The sequence below is a fragment of the Gilbertella persicaria genome (assembly GCF_025201335.1).
Source record: "Gilbertella persicaria strain CBS 190.32 chromosome Unknown B0P05scaffold_6, whole genome shotgun sequence".
Classification (NCBI taxonomy): domain Eukaryota; kingdom Fungi; phylum Mucoromycota; class Mucoromycetes; order Mucorales; family Choanephoraceae; genus Gilbertella; species Gilbertella persicaria.
Genome location: NW_026251967.1, coordinates 121,575 through 133,658, shown reverse-complemented (window position 1 = coordinate 133,658; position 12,084 = coordinate 121,575). Strand labels below are relative to the sequence as shown.

Here is a 12,084-nt window from a genome sequence, read left to right as displayed (position 1 = left end):
AAACAAGAAAAAGATCGTGACAAGTTTTCATGTTTGCAGGAATCCCCTTTTTATATTTTATTCATGTCATCAGAACCTTGTCAAAAGAGCATCTTACAGAAAGACCATGCACAAGAACAAAAACCTCACAAGTAATACTACTCTATTATTCATACGCACTCATTGTCTTCATAAGGATCAAATGGGACGAGAATAAACTAAAGCAAAACGAAAAGCAACAACGCGAACAAGTGTTTATGAAAGTTGATGAACCAAAAACACCCTTTGTTCGCTATGACACTAACTTGGATAAAGTGCTAAATCCAGAAGGTAGGATGATGGTGAATAACAGTGACTCTCATGCTTATCTATACAGAACTGCCTGGAGATCTTTTAGGTGCTACTGAAGAGCCAGAAGAATTTAGTCTGGACGACAGCGTAACACAAAAACCAGTGAATGTAGGATTCGCAGAACCAGAAGAATGGAAAAAGATAGACCAACAAGAAAAAGAAGAGAAAGGTAACAGCACTAGACAGATTTTTTAAACTTAACGACTCTAGAACGAAAACGTCATGAAGCATTTGAGAAAAAGAGAGCTCAACATTATTATCGTGATGGAGATGTATTTCATTAAATAGCCTTTTTCTTTCTTTCTTCTGAACTACGTAGTTGGCCGCATGCTGCCAAGATGTCTATAGAGGGATATTGAGCGTGAATAAACAAGCGTCCAACTCTAACCGGTTTACCTTGTCCTCTAGGTCTTCTTATGGTGCAATGAATACCATTCTGTACAATCACTTGAGCAAATCGTTCAATGTGTTCCATTTTGGTAGATTGATAACCACTTCCAGGCCATGGATTAAAAGGACTGCAAAACATGATTAACTATGCAAATGCAGAGTGACTTACATTAAGTTCACATGGGCTGGTAGTTGCTTTAATAGCTTGACCATGACTCTTGCATCAGATAAAGAATCATTGACATGATCCAGCATGACATATTCAAATGTGATTCTTCTTCCTCTATTGCCCATATGTTCTGCATATTTTGTACACGCATCTAATACTGTCTCTAAAGGAAATGTCTTGTTGAGTGGAACAAGTACATCACGCAATGCGTTGTTGGTTGCGTGTAAAGAAATAGCCAAAGAAACGCCTAGTTCGGTAGCTATTTTGGGGATCAAAGGGACTACACCTGAGGTAGAGACAGTGATCTTGGGCTTAGACCAACTCAATCCTTGAGGATCAGTTAATATCTGGATAGCTTTGCTGACATGCTTCCAATTATACAATGGTTCGCCTTGTCCCATGAAGACCATGTTGGAGATGGTTTTACGTGTATTGTCTTTGAAAGGAAAATCGCCACTCTGAGATGCTGCTATCATGTACTGTCCTACAATTTCAGCTGAAGTCAAGTTTCGCTCAAGTTTTTGTGTGCCTGTATGACAGAAACTGCATTTCAAGGAACAGCCCACTTGAGAAGAAACGCATAGTGTTGATCGAGACTTTTCAGGAATGATGACTGTCTCAACCACAGCTTTTGGATCTTGCTTTGTATTGAATCCAATCAAAAACTTGCGTGTTTGATCAAGCGCTGTTTTGTCCAACTGATCATGTTATTAAATCGATGGTATCGATGAGACTTACTTTGACTTCTCCATAGTTGATCTCATATTTACGATCGAGTATTTGTTTGAGATCTTTGGATAAATTGGGCATATTGTTAAAATCTGTATAGCCTCTCTTATACATGTGTTGCCAGATCTGTAATGGTGTATATTTCTTTGTGTGCTGTAATCCTTCGAATTCTTTTTCAAGATCGTGTAATGTCATGCCAAGTAAATTAGTCTTTTTTTGCACTGGTATAGATGAAGGAGGTATTTTGAAATTAGCAATAGAGGCAATGCCTCTCTTTTGAAGGCAAGGAAGCATAATGACAGGCGTAAAAGAGTTAAGAAAAAAAAAAAAAACTTTTTTTCTGAAGCATAAACCAGGTGTATACCTAGCTGGGTTTCATTTCGAGAATTTGATTTGATCATAGGACAGAATGTAAAATCACTCAAATGTTCTTTCTAAACAAGCAGCACTTATTGATCAATACATAACAAAGGTGCAATTGTAAAGACCTTTCACTCAATATTGTATTAAGCTACTTTAAAAGCAGACTCATAGACAATGTGTATATCTTAACAATATTCACTTATCTTATGATCAATTTTCTTTATCTCTCTCTTAAAATAGTATTATAAACAGCAGCATCATATATTTAATAAGTGCATTATGTTGGGAATTACCATTAAAAGTGATAAAGCTGTTTCATGACTGGTAAATGCAACTACCAATAAAAAGACACTATAAAATTAACACTATTTGATTCTTGACTCTTGAATCGATACGCCCAGAAACAAAACAAAACAAAGAAAAAAAATTGCATTCTCAAGATTGATTTAAAAGAAATAGTATTTAAGCATACTTTGAAGCTCGTAAACGTAGTTTTGTGCAACATGATTTCATTGCATTTCTCTATGCATGTCCAGAAATGATGAAATAACTTTACCATCATATACACAAGCTCGATAGTGTTCATAAGATTTGAGATTCAAAAAAAATGGAATGATTACAAACCATAAAACTCTTTTAGGACATGCAATAAATAAACATTAAACTTCGGACCGAATCAATGAATTGAGAGTATTTGGTTAGATTTTACTGCGTAAAAAAAAGAGAAAGAGAAGGTAACGACCTTGATTGGTAAAAAAAAATATCAAGCATGATACTAGTATATATAAAAATACTTGTCACGCTCTAATTTCAATCAAGACCATTTCGCGTTTTCGAAAATAGAATACAAAGGATTCTGTCTTTCCTTTTTTTTCGAGAACCCAGAGTTTAGTAAGACAATGTTGATCAAAATAAAGGGTTTCCTTTATCGGTATGGGTGTGATTGAAAATTTTTTTTACTCCTTTCTGTCACTACTTTGTCTTCTTTATCCTTTTTTTCATGCGTTAGTTTGTATATGAACAAAGTCGAAAAGTTTAAATTTAAACTTTTAGCTGCATCTCGACAAGACCAAAAGCGGGTGAATTTGATATGTTGACTTGATTTCTAAATGTGCACTCGCGCATTTATTAGGTCCAAAATTTATTGACATATGGAATGCAGCGCAAAAAGAAGAGAGATCATGGTACTCTGCATAAACATGCACATGTATAAAACAACAAGCTGGAACATCATAACATGTAGATGTAAAGCAAATAATTCTTATTATACTCACTTTATAACTTATATGCAGATTGATTTTAGATCAAGGTTTATTAATATTGAAACTACATACTGTCACTAACGAAAACCTTTTTGGTTCGACTACATGCACTGCTTGATTTGTTACATCACAAAATTCTAGGCTTCCATATTATCGAGATCAACAACTTGTAGAAATGATTCTCGTTGTAAGTGATTTTAAAGTTTAATAAAGTATACCAGTAACCATAAAAATGAATTTGTGTATCTCACTTCCTCCTATTTTTCTCCCTTTGATCTCTATACTGTACTCTCCTTCTTTTTATTTTCTCATGTAGTAAAGTCTATATGATTAAAAAACTCCTATTGTTGACTGAGTAGATTCACACAAAGTAGAAATAACAACCTCCTTCTTTTTGACATACATGTATACACACACTTTCCATTTATAGAATTTATTATACTGGGATCTCCTAAGTTTATGTTTCTAAAGAAAACAGGAGTATCATTTGTACATTTTAAGCAACTTCTTTTTTTTTCTCGAAACAATTCAAAAAAAGAGAGACATTAGGTAGTGTTACATAGGTATCATATAGTAATTTTAATAATGATTTACTAGTATTTTTTTTATGTAATATGTTTTTTTTTTCCTTGGAAGGAATTAAAGAGAAAATAAAGAAAAAAGCATATGGTTTTATATATGTAACGTAATAGCAAGCTATTAGATTATGAATGCAAAAAAGAAGAAGAAAAGTGTATATATAAATAAAGAAAATTAAATATTTAAATGAAATTTGAAAAAGTACTATTGTTATTATAGTGAGAATAGTTGGTTTGAAATGGTTGTTCTGACTTGTTATTCATGGATAGATTTGAACTTAATTGTTGTTGTAATTTTTGCTTTGTTCTCAAGGTGTTGTCCTTGGCATCCTTAGTGTTTGACGTATGTGTTGTACTATTGCTAGTACTATGACGATGTATTCTTATATGTTGATTCAGGTTATCAGATCTCGAGAACCGTTTATTGCAACTTTGATATGGGCATTCAAATGCTTAATAGAAAAGAATGAATAAACAAATAAAGTACATACAAGTTTACTTACGTTTTTCCAAAGTATGGATTGATCGAATATGTCTCTTTAAATGTTCTGAGCGTTTGAATACTTTACCACAGCCATCAGCTTTACAAGTAAACATACGTGCTCCACAACCAGGCACATTAGAGACTCGACGGCCACGAGAACGAGGCACTTTCTTAAGCTTATCAGAGTTCTGATTGGGTGAGTCTTGAGTAAGGCTTTCATCTTTGACAATCAAAGGAGGAGAAATAGGCGTCATGGGGCGATCTTGCTTCATGCTCAAGGTAGCAGAGGTGGGTGTGGGTGTAGAGCACATGCTACTGATAGGGAAACCTTGTTGTTGAGGTTGAGGTTGAATGATACTGTTACGATGATGATGGTGATAGTGGTCATTGTAATGAAGAAGGCTTTTAGGATGAGAATCATAGTAAGAAAGAGTAGGTTGAGGGTGATGGTGAAACAAGGGATGTTGTTGATTCAATGCTTTTGTTTGTAAGTCAACATAGACAGGGTCCATAAAAGAATGCACGGCCGAGGCAGAAGAAGAAGATGAAGAGGGCGGAGGAGGTGTCTCTTGTTGAGCATAGTCTTCACTATGGTTTGAGGAAGGAGATGAATTGGTAATAGTAGGCAAGTAACAAGGATCAGCGTCAGATAGCATACTAGTATAGCTAAATCTTCTTTGGTAAGAGTCTTGTTGCTGTCTCTTTAAAAAGTGATGGTAATCATAAGGACCCTGTTGCTGTTGTTGTTGTTGCTGTTGAGATAATGAATTAGGATCGACATATCTTAGGTTTTGAACCTCGTCTTGATGATGATGGTGATGATGGTAAGTTGGTTGCACACAGGGAGATGACATTGAAAAAAGATATAAGAAAGAAAGAATAAAATAAAAAAAAGTAAGAATAAATGCGTCTTTATATATGCAGAAATAGGCATTTAAGGGTTTTCATGTGTTCAAATTACCTTCTAAATCAAGTCGACCTGAGCATTGTTATTATTATTGTTGTTATTATATAGACAACATATTTAAAAAAAGGAGTCCAATTTAAAATGATGCAGTTTATGCGAGAAATCTAAAATGGGAATCGAGACTAAACGTCAATTTTCTCTTTCACTTCTTCTTGTAAACACGAGTTTGATAAGCTTTTTTTTCTTCATCTTCTTACTCTTTTGTATGGTAGATATTAATAGGGGCCAATATAAAGCTTATTCTCTATTAGGAGAGCAAAAAGAGAATCTTTTAAAGTCAGGCACAATCACGATTGTAAAAAGTGTTTCTTTTAAGTCCTTTAATATGATTGGTAAAGAGAGAGGCCCAAAAAAGCATAAAATTTGTTCCAACTTTTTATTTGAATCGACTCATTTATCTTAGTGCAGTCAGCTTTTTTTCTTTCTTTCCTTTTCTCTTAATAATAACTCATACGCCAAGCTTTTGTGAAAGGTAGGCTAATCTAGTATAAAACTGCTTTGTGGATCTTGTACTTACACTCTTTCTCTTTTCTTATTCTCTTATTCTATTTTTTTATATTGATAGTTTTTCCCCCCTTTTCTCTCCCTTCTCACCCTTGAAATGGATCAGAATAACAATAGAGAGTTTTTGCTTGAACAATTAGGACAATTTCTTCAAAACTATAAATTATCACAATACTACGATACCTTTGTAGCTGAAGGATTTGATAGATTATTATCGGTAAGAAAACCAAAAAAAAAAAAAAAAAAAAATTACTGCGAATGATTTAAAAACACACTAAAAAAAACTTTTTTTCTAGTTGTTTGATATTACTGAATCAGATTTGATATCACTCCATGTAAAAAGAGGGCATAGACGAGTAGGTATTGTGATGTGTGTATGTGGGTTGCATTCACTCAGAAAAAAACAAAACAAATGTAGAGAATTAGACTTTTTTAACTGAGTTTATTTAGGTATTACAAAGAGCCATAGCAACAGCCCGAGGTGTACCTCTTACAACGCCCATTATGATCAATTATGGATATGATGATCAAGGTAACTATGGAAACGGTACCTAGCAATCGATTGACTTGTATTTTAGATCATACAGCAAAACCAGGCACAACCATCACTACAACCACAACTACAGTTACCAAGACTATCGAAAGTCCAAAAGAAAGCCCACTGAAAAAATACAATCAAAGAAAGCGAAAGCAGTTTGTACCAGTGAAACCAGTGACAGCATTTGATGAATTTCTGAAACAAGTAAAGAACGAATTAAGTGGAGATGAACACATTGAGTTGTCAGATGCTATCTTGATTGCTCAAGAAAGGTGGAATCGATTAAGTGTCCATCAGAAAGAAAGATATGAACGAGAAGCACTTCACGCCAATTCGGATTATGTGATGGATTTCAATTATGATGATCAAAAGGTAAATCATTTTTCTTTATATTTATTTGTTACACATATACTAAAATGTGCATAGAGTTTTAACAATAGACACAGTAGAGAAAATTCTTGTAAGAAAGCAACTGTTTTATGCATGAGGTTATTTATTTTCGTCTCTATAGCTTATCACTCATCGAGATACCATCCCTATCGACAAAATACACCTGATTTGGAATGCTATTCTTCTTCTCCAAGAAGTGCTTCTACTCGTCAACCATCTCTGTCAACCGTCATTAACCCGAAAAATATTGGTAGTGACTCACCGTCTTCATCTGATTAGACATGTATATATATATGTATCTTTATACCCCTTCACTTCCCTTCATCATAAAGCAATAATAAACATTGGTCGCATCCTATAGGTGGCTTTCAACTCAGACAAAATGCACTTACAAAAAACGCGTACGACCTAAGAAAAAATTTTTTTTGTGTATATTCACTTACTGTTCTCTTGTGACGCAATAATTAAACGTACTTTTCTCTCTCTTTTTATTTTTTTTCCTAAACATACCTATGTTTGGTCAAGCAACAAGTCAACCTGCTCCTTCTTTTAGTTTTGGTACGCCTTCTTCACAACCTCAACAAACAGGCTTGTTTGGCGCGACCAATACCAACACAAGTGCTTTTGGTACAACACCTGCTTCAAACACCAATACACCTAATCTTTTTGGAGCTACGCCTGCTACTGCTTCGAGTGCCGCTACGCCTAGTCTTTTTGGAGCAACTCCTGCTGCTTCCTCTAACACGACTACATCTAGTCTCTTTGGTGCAGCCCCCGCTTCTACGACTACACCTAGTCTTTTTGGAGCACCTTCTACAACTTCCAGTACACCTAGTCTCTTTGGTGCAACCTCCTCTACTACCACACCTAGTCTGTTTGGAGCAACCTCCACTACTAACAGTACACCTAGTCTCTTTGGAACAACCCCCGCTTCTTCTTCTACTACGACTACACCTAGTCTTTTTGGAGCAAACAACACAAATGCATCAGGTACCTCATTATTTTCTTCTACTACAGCCAAACCAACGACTTCTTTGTTCGGAAGTGGGTTTGGTATAACCACAGCTCCTCAACAACAACAACAACAACAACAACAACAACAACAGCAAAAAACCAATGAATTATTAGACATCAATAACTATATTCAAGATACCAAAGCGCCTCTTTTTATCGTAAAGCCCGATTCCTTAACACGTACAACTGTCTCTGTTAACAACTTGCTTGGCAATTCTAGAAATGTACCAGTAAAGCAAACACCCGTTGCAGAAAACACAAGTATCAATTCCTCTCTTGCTTATAATGAAAGAAATACCGTATTGCCTTATTATCTTCTTTGTACGGATAAAAACATGAAGGTAGTGTGTGTATGATGTTATATCTTGTATCTTATACGCGTTTGTTTATATATAGTCATCAAACAACCAAGTATCTTCTGGAAAGAAAAGAGCATTAGACAATGTTGGTGATGAAGGGTACATATTTCTACAAATGGTCATGAACTAACGCGTATTTCGGATATTTCTTAGACGCAATGTAGCTATGAAAACCTCTAAAGGTGTGTTCGTCAAACCAAATAGATCAAGTGAAGGATTCAACAACAGCTTGTCTAAACTAAAAGAAGCTGATCGTTTACCAACAGAATCGATTAAAGAATCAGACATTTCATCATCTCGATACACGAATAGATCATTAAAAGCCTTTGATTCGCCCTTAACATCTACTCATCAGGCATTATTTAAAGAAAGGCAAGTTATAAATGTTGAGACATCAACTAAAGACTTTGTATAGTGCTGAATCAATAAGCAACAAAAAGAAAGTTCGAGTGTTTGGATATGATGCCAGTAAAACGGAAGAGATCATAAAATATTTTTCAAGTTTGGGTGATATGCTCGAAGCTCCTTTCAGTCAAGGCAATTGGATCACTTTCCATTATGTCTCTCACGAAACAGCATTAAAGGCAATTGAATGCAATGGTATGATTATTGACCAAGATCATATGGTGGGTGTTACTTGGGACGAAAGAGCCAAAGAAGTTGAAGTGTTACGATTGCCCCAACATACCTCTGATCTATACAGTTCTCCTTTCTCTTCAACACATAAACAATCACAACAAACCCTGCAGTCAACTGGCAATGCAAACAAAGGATTTTTTGATAGACTGAGAGAGAATCTGATGGGATGGTAGATTTCTTTTTTTTAATTAAATAAACATAATAGTATTCAACGGCTCAACCTTGTCTTTTGGAAAAATGAAACGTGCATTGATTTTAACAAGGAGAGTCCCCCAAGAGAAAAAAAAAACTTGACAAATTGCATTACTTTTTTTAGTCTTATTGTGATTCTTATTCATGCAAAAAATACTCTCCTATTTTTTTTACAGTGATCTACAACCATTCTTTATGCAAAAGAAAGAAAAGGGGATGGAAGAGTCATTTATTTACGAGATTATATGCTATTTAGATCGTACACTGTATAAAAGAAAAAAAAAAAGAGAGAGAGAGGTGATTTATGCATGATTGATGTCCTTATCAACTTGCATTAAGCTACCAATAAAGGTCAAGTTCTAAAGAATGAAATCAGTATCACTTTGTTTTCTTTCATGCTATCACTTACCATTTTAGGTCTCACTTCAACAATATCTTCAGGCACTAAAAAGATAGTGGCACCCAACTTACGAGCAATAGAAATAGCCAGCTTAGCATTGTTGAAAGCATCCTCTTCTGTTCTACCAGGAGTGACAAGGCTGTAATCAACATAGCCAGGTTTGATACCATTCAAGACATCCAAGAAGAAGATACCTGTGCTAAGAGAAGGATCCTTGAAGGACTGCATCTTTGAGGTTTTGCCTCCACGTTGAACAGTGTCATTAGCCCAACGGATCAAATCTTGATCAGAAATCGAACGACCGTTTTTGTTGAGGGATTGCAACGTATGAACAACGTTTTCACGCATCAATTGCCATGTAAGACCTAAAGTCAATGTTCTCTGACCATCCACAATATCAGAACCTTGAATACCAACAAGAGAAAAGTGTAATTGCTGACCGAGAGAGACAACATAGTTACAGTTTTCAATTTGCTTGAAGCGAGAAAGAGGTTGTTTCTTGCTGACAGCACGCCATTGAACAATACCAGGGGCAACCTTTTCAAAGGCTTGTAACAAGACCAAACCATCTTGTAAATCTTCAAACAAGTTGTAAACACCAGGTTCAACATTCAAACTGTTGAGCCAGAGAGTAAACACTATAGTACGATTGTAAGCCATGATGCTTCTAAACATGTTTTACTTACTTCTAGCTTCACGTTCGCCTTCAGCATCAAATTCTTCAATCTCAGGAGCTTCTTCTTCAGACAAAGGTTCCAAACCAGGGTGAGTGTTGAAGAGATGAGCAACAAAGGCCAAATTCAACTTGGGATTACCGGCAACCAAAGCAGTAGGAGTCAAGTATTTACGGCAATTGATCTTTTCAGCATTGTCCAAAATCATTTCAGCTCTACGAAGCACATCGCGTTCTTGAAGAGGAGCACGAGAGCAAGATTCAGGCTTAAGTTGGTTTAACAAGACAGTATAGTTTTCACCATCAGCTACATCCTTGGAGAAATTGTTGACTCTATAGACAATTTAATATCCTACTCAATAGACCATTCAGTTACCTTCTTTCCCAACCAGCAGCCTTTAAGTGGTAATTGAACCATCTCAACAAGATTTGATCAGGAGGAAGCTTCAACAAATCATCTAGTGTTTCACCATCTTCCAAAAGACGATACAATTCAGGGTGTTGCTTGATATCAATCTTACTCAAAAGACCACGCTTGATAATCTGCCAAATCAAACCCAAAATCAAATGTTCACGACCTTCAATGATATCAGTGGAGCCGATATTGACAACAGAACAACCAATGGCTTTAGCAGAGTTAATAACAATGTTGTTGTTTTCTACCATTTGGAAACTGTTGATTTTTTTGCCAGCGTTCAAGACACGTTCATCAATAGTATCAGGCACAGCATCGTTGATCAATTTACACAAAATGAGACCATCTCTGCATTCGTCAAATAGTTGCATTGTGTTTGTAGGAATAGGCAAACGAGAGCCAATGTGGCGATCACCAGCGAGAACACCGTTAATATGTCTTGTGAATTCAGTACGTTCATCATCGTTGATTGTGTGTGTTGTGTTGGCATTGGTACCGTGTACCTTGATCTTGTTTTGGTGGACATCAAATGCTCCCTTGTTACGGCCGTCTTTTAGCTTGGCTGCAAGCTAGATTTGCCAAGAAAACGATAAGTCATCATGTTATAAAGAGAAAAGAGAGGAAAGAAAGGGCCTTGGCAAATGCCGTCATTGTTCGGTCTTTTAATGACCAACAATCATGCTTTCTTCGCGTTTTTTCAAAGAAGCCAAGCATGATAGAACAAAGACATGCACCTTCCCTTTTTTTTCCTTCTGTAACAATAAAATGTTTTACCTCAATAAATTCTTCTACATCAATTTTACCAGAAGCATTTGTCACAACGTCTTTTAAAGTAGCACGAATTTCATCATAATTATCACTGTAACCAGTTTCTTTACAAGCCTTTTGAATTTCCTTTTGGTCAAGATAACCATCTTGATCAAGGTCGATTTCGCTTCATAAAAGTGTGAGTTCCTGAGTAAAAAAAGAGAAGAAAAGATAACTTACCTAAACTGGTCAATAAGTTTGTTGATATCGTTGACTTGCAACTGAGGATATTTGCGTTGGAGCATAAATGCGTTTACCACCATATTTTCTTTCTATTGTTTGAAATGAAGATTAATAAGAAAAAAGAAAAAGAGGCCAAGGAAAAGAATGGAACCGAGTATTTATCCTAGAAAAAAAAAGTCGCGCAAATGACGTATAATTAAAAAGACATACACCACTAAACTCCCTCAAAGTCTCGGCCTTTAAAAGAACTGTTTCCTATCTTGCCAAGCCTAATTTATTTGAGAGAAAAGAAAGTCTTGTGATATTAGTGAGAAATAGAGCGAATAAAATTTGATAACAAGCCAAGAACTCAAGTTGTGACGAATCATTGCTTTTTACGCGCTTTGGATAAAAAAAAAAAGATGTATCATGTTCACTGATTATGTAAGGAAATACATGAATTACTTGCTAAACAAGAATTACCTTTTTGAGAGTGCATGATCTATTAGAAATATTGAATAACTTGATTGGTCCAATCGGATACTGTATTGCTATAAGATCCGTATAGAATATCAAAGAGTCTATAGCACAACATGCACAGTGGTTCTGTTGCTATGATACACTATTTTGAACTAGATTGCATACATTATAGAAATAAACATATCGAGAAATACTTTGATCATCTTGTTTTTAACGCGTCTTTCGAGGTTTGCCACAAT

At 35.5% G+C, this 12,084-nt stretch overlaps 7 protein-coding genes across 7 annotated transcripts; 4 read left to right on the top strand and 3 right to left on the bottom strand.

Moving 5' to 3' along the window:
• Positions 1–39: 39 nt before the first annotated feature.
• Positions 40–617, top strand: B0P05DRAFT_528044 (uncharacterized protein; the record flags this gene model as incomplete). Its single annotated transcript, XM_051576607.1, has 4 exons — positions 40–131; positions 176–309; positions 356–499; positions 541–617. The coding sequence occupies exons 1-4, from the start codon at positions 64–66 to the stop codon at positions 612–614; spliced, it is 420 nt and encodes a 139-aa protein (XP_051438034.1). The 5' UTR covers positions 40–63.
• On the bottom strand, positions 618–1,950 carry B0P05DRAFT_528042 (uncharacterized protein). Its single transcript, XM_051576606.1, has 2 exons — positions 1,628–1,950; positions 618–1,587 (listed from the first exon to the last, which is right to left on the bottom strand). Exons 1-2 carry the CDS (start codon positions 1,910–1,912, stop codon positions 886–888), a joined length of 987 nt encoding a protein of 328 aa, XP_051438033.1. The 5' UTR covers positions 1,913–1,950; the 3' UTR covers positions 618–885.
• A 2,225-nt stretch (positions 1,951–4,175) lies between these two features.
• B0P05DRAFT_452964 (uncharacterized protein) lies at positions 4,176–4,565 on the bottom strand (the record flags this gene model as incomplete). The annotated part of the gene is made up of 2 exons (XM_051573906.1): positions 4,176–4,273; positions 4,325–4,565. Coding segments are annotated over 2 exons (339 nt in total), but the record flags the coding sequence as incomplete, so codon positions are not given.
• A 1,042-nt stretch (positions 4,566–5,607) lies between these two features.
• Positions 5,608–7,130, top strand: B0P05DRAFT_293614 (uncharacterized protein). The gene is made up of 6 exons (XM_051573462.1): positions 5,608–5,993; positions 6,073–6,132; positions 6,227–6,308; positions 6,355–6,686; positions 6,743–6,774; positions 6,826–7,130. The coding sequence occupies exons 1-5, from the start codon at positions 5,874–5,876 to the stop codon at positions 6,746–6,748; spliced, it is 600 nt and encodes a 199-aa protein (XP_051438031.1). The 5' UTR covers positions 5,608–5,873; the 3' UTR covers positions 6,749–6,774; positions 6,826–7,130.
• Positions 7,131–7,216: 86 nt separating this feature from the next.
• On the top strand, positions 7,217–8,207 carry B0P05DRAFT_568893 (uncharacterized protein; the record flags this gene model as incomplete). Its single annotated transcript, XM_051581220.1, has 3 exons — positions 7,217–7,262; positions 7,293–8,062; positions 8,115–8,207. 3 exons carry the CDS (start codon positions 7,217–7,219, stop codon positions 8,205–8,207), a joined length of 909 nt encoding a protein of 302 aa, XP_051438030.1.
• B0P05DRAFT_528027 (uncharacterized protein) lies at positions 8,154–8,936 on the top strand. The gene has a single exon (XM_051576605.1). The coding sequence runs from the start codon at positions 8,461–8,463 to the stop codon at positions 8,887–8,889; it is 429 nt and encodes a 142-aa protein (XP_051438029.1). The 5' UTR covers positions 8,154–8,460; the 3' UTR covers positions 8,890–8,936.
• A 136-nt stretch (positions 8,937–9,072) lies between these two features.
• Positions 9,073–11,494, bottom strand: B0P05DRAFT_528026 (fimbrin). The gene is made up of 6 exons (XM_051576604.1): positions 11,384–11,494; positions 11,171–11,330; positions 10,358–10,965; positions 9,995–10,314; positions 9,318–9,946; positions 9,073–9,267 (listed from the first exon to the last, which is right to left on the bottom strand). The coding sequence occupies exons 1-6, from the start codon at positions 11,464–11,466 to the stop codon at positions 9,211–9,213; spliced, it is 1,857 nt and encodes a 618-aa protein (XP_051438028.1). The 5' UTR covers positions 11,467–11,494; the 3' UTR covers positions 9,073–9,210.
• Between the last annotated feature and the right edge of the window lie 590 nt (positions 11,495–12,084).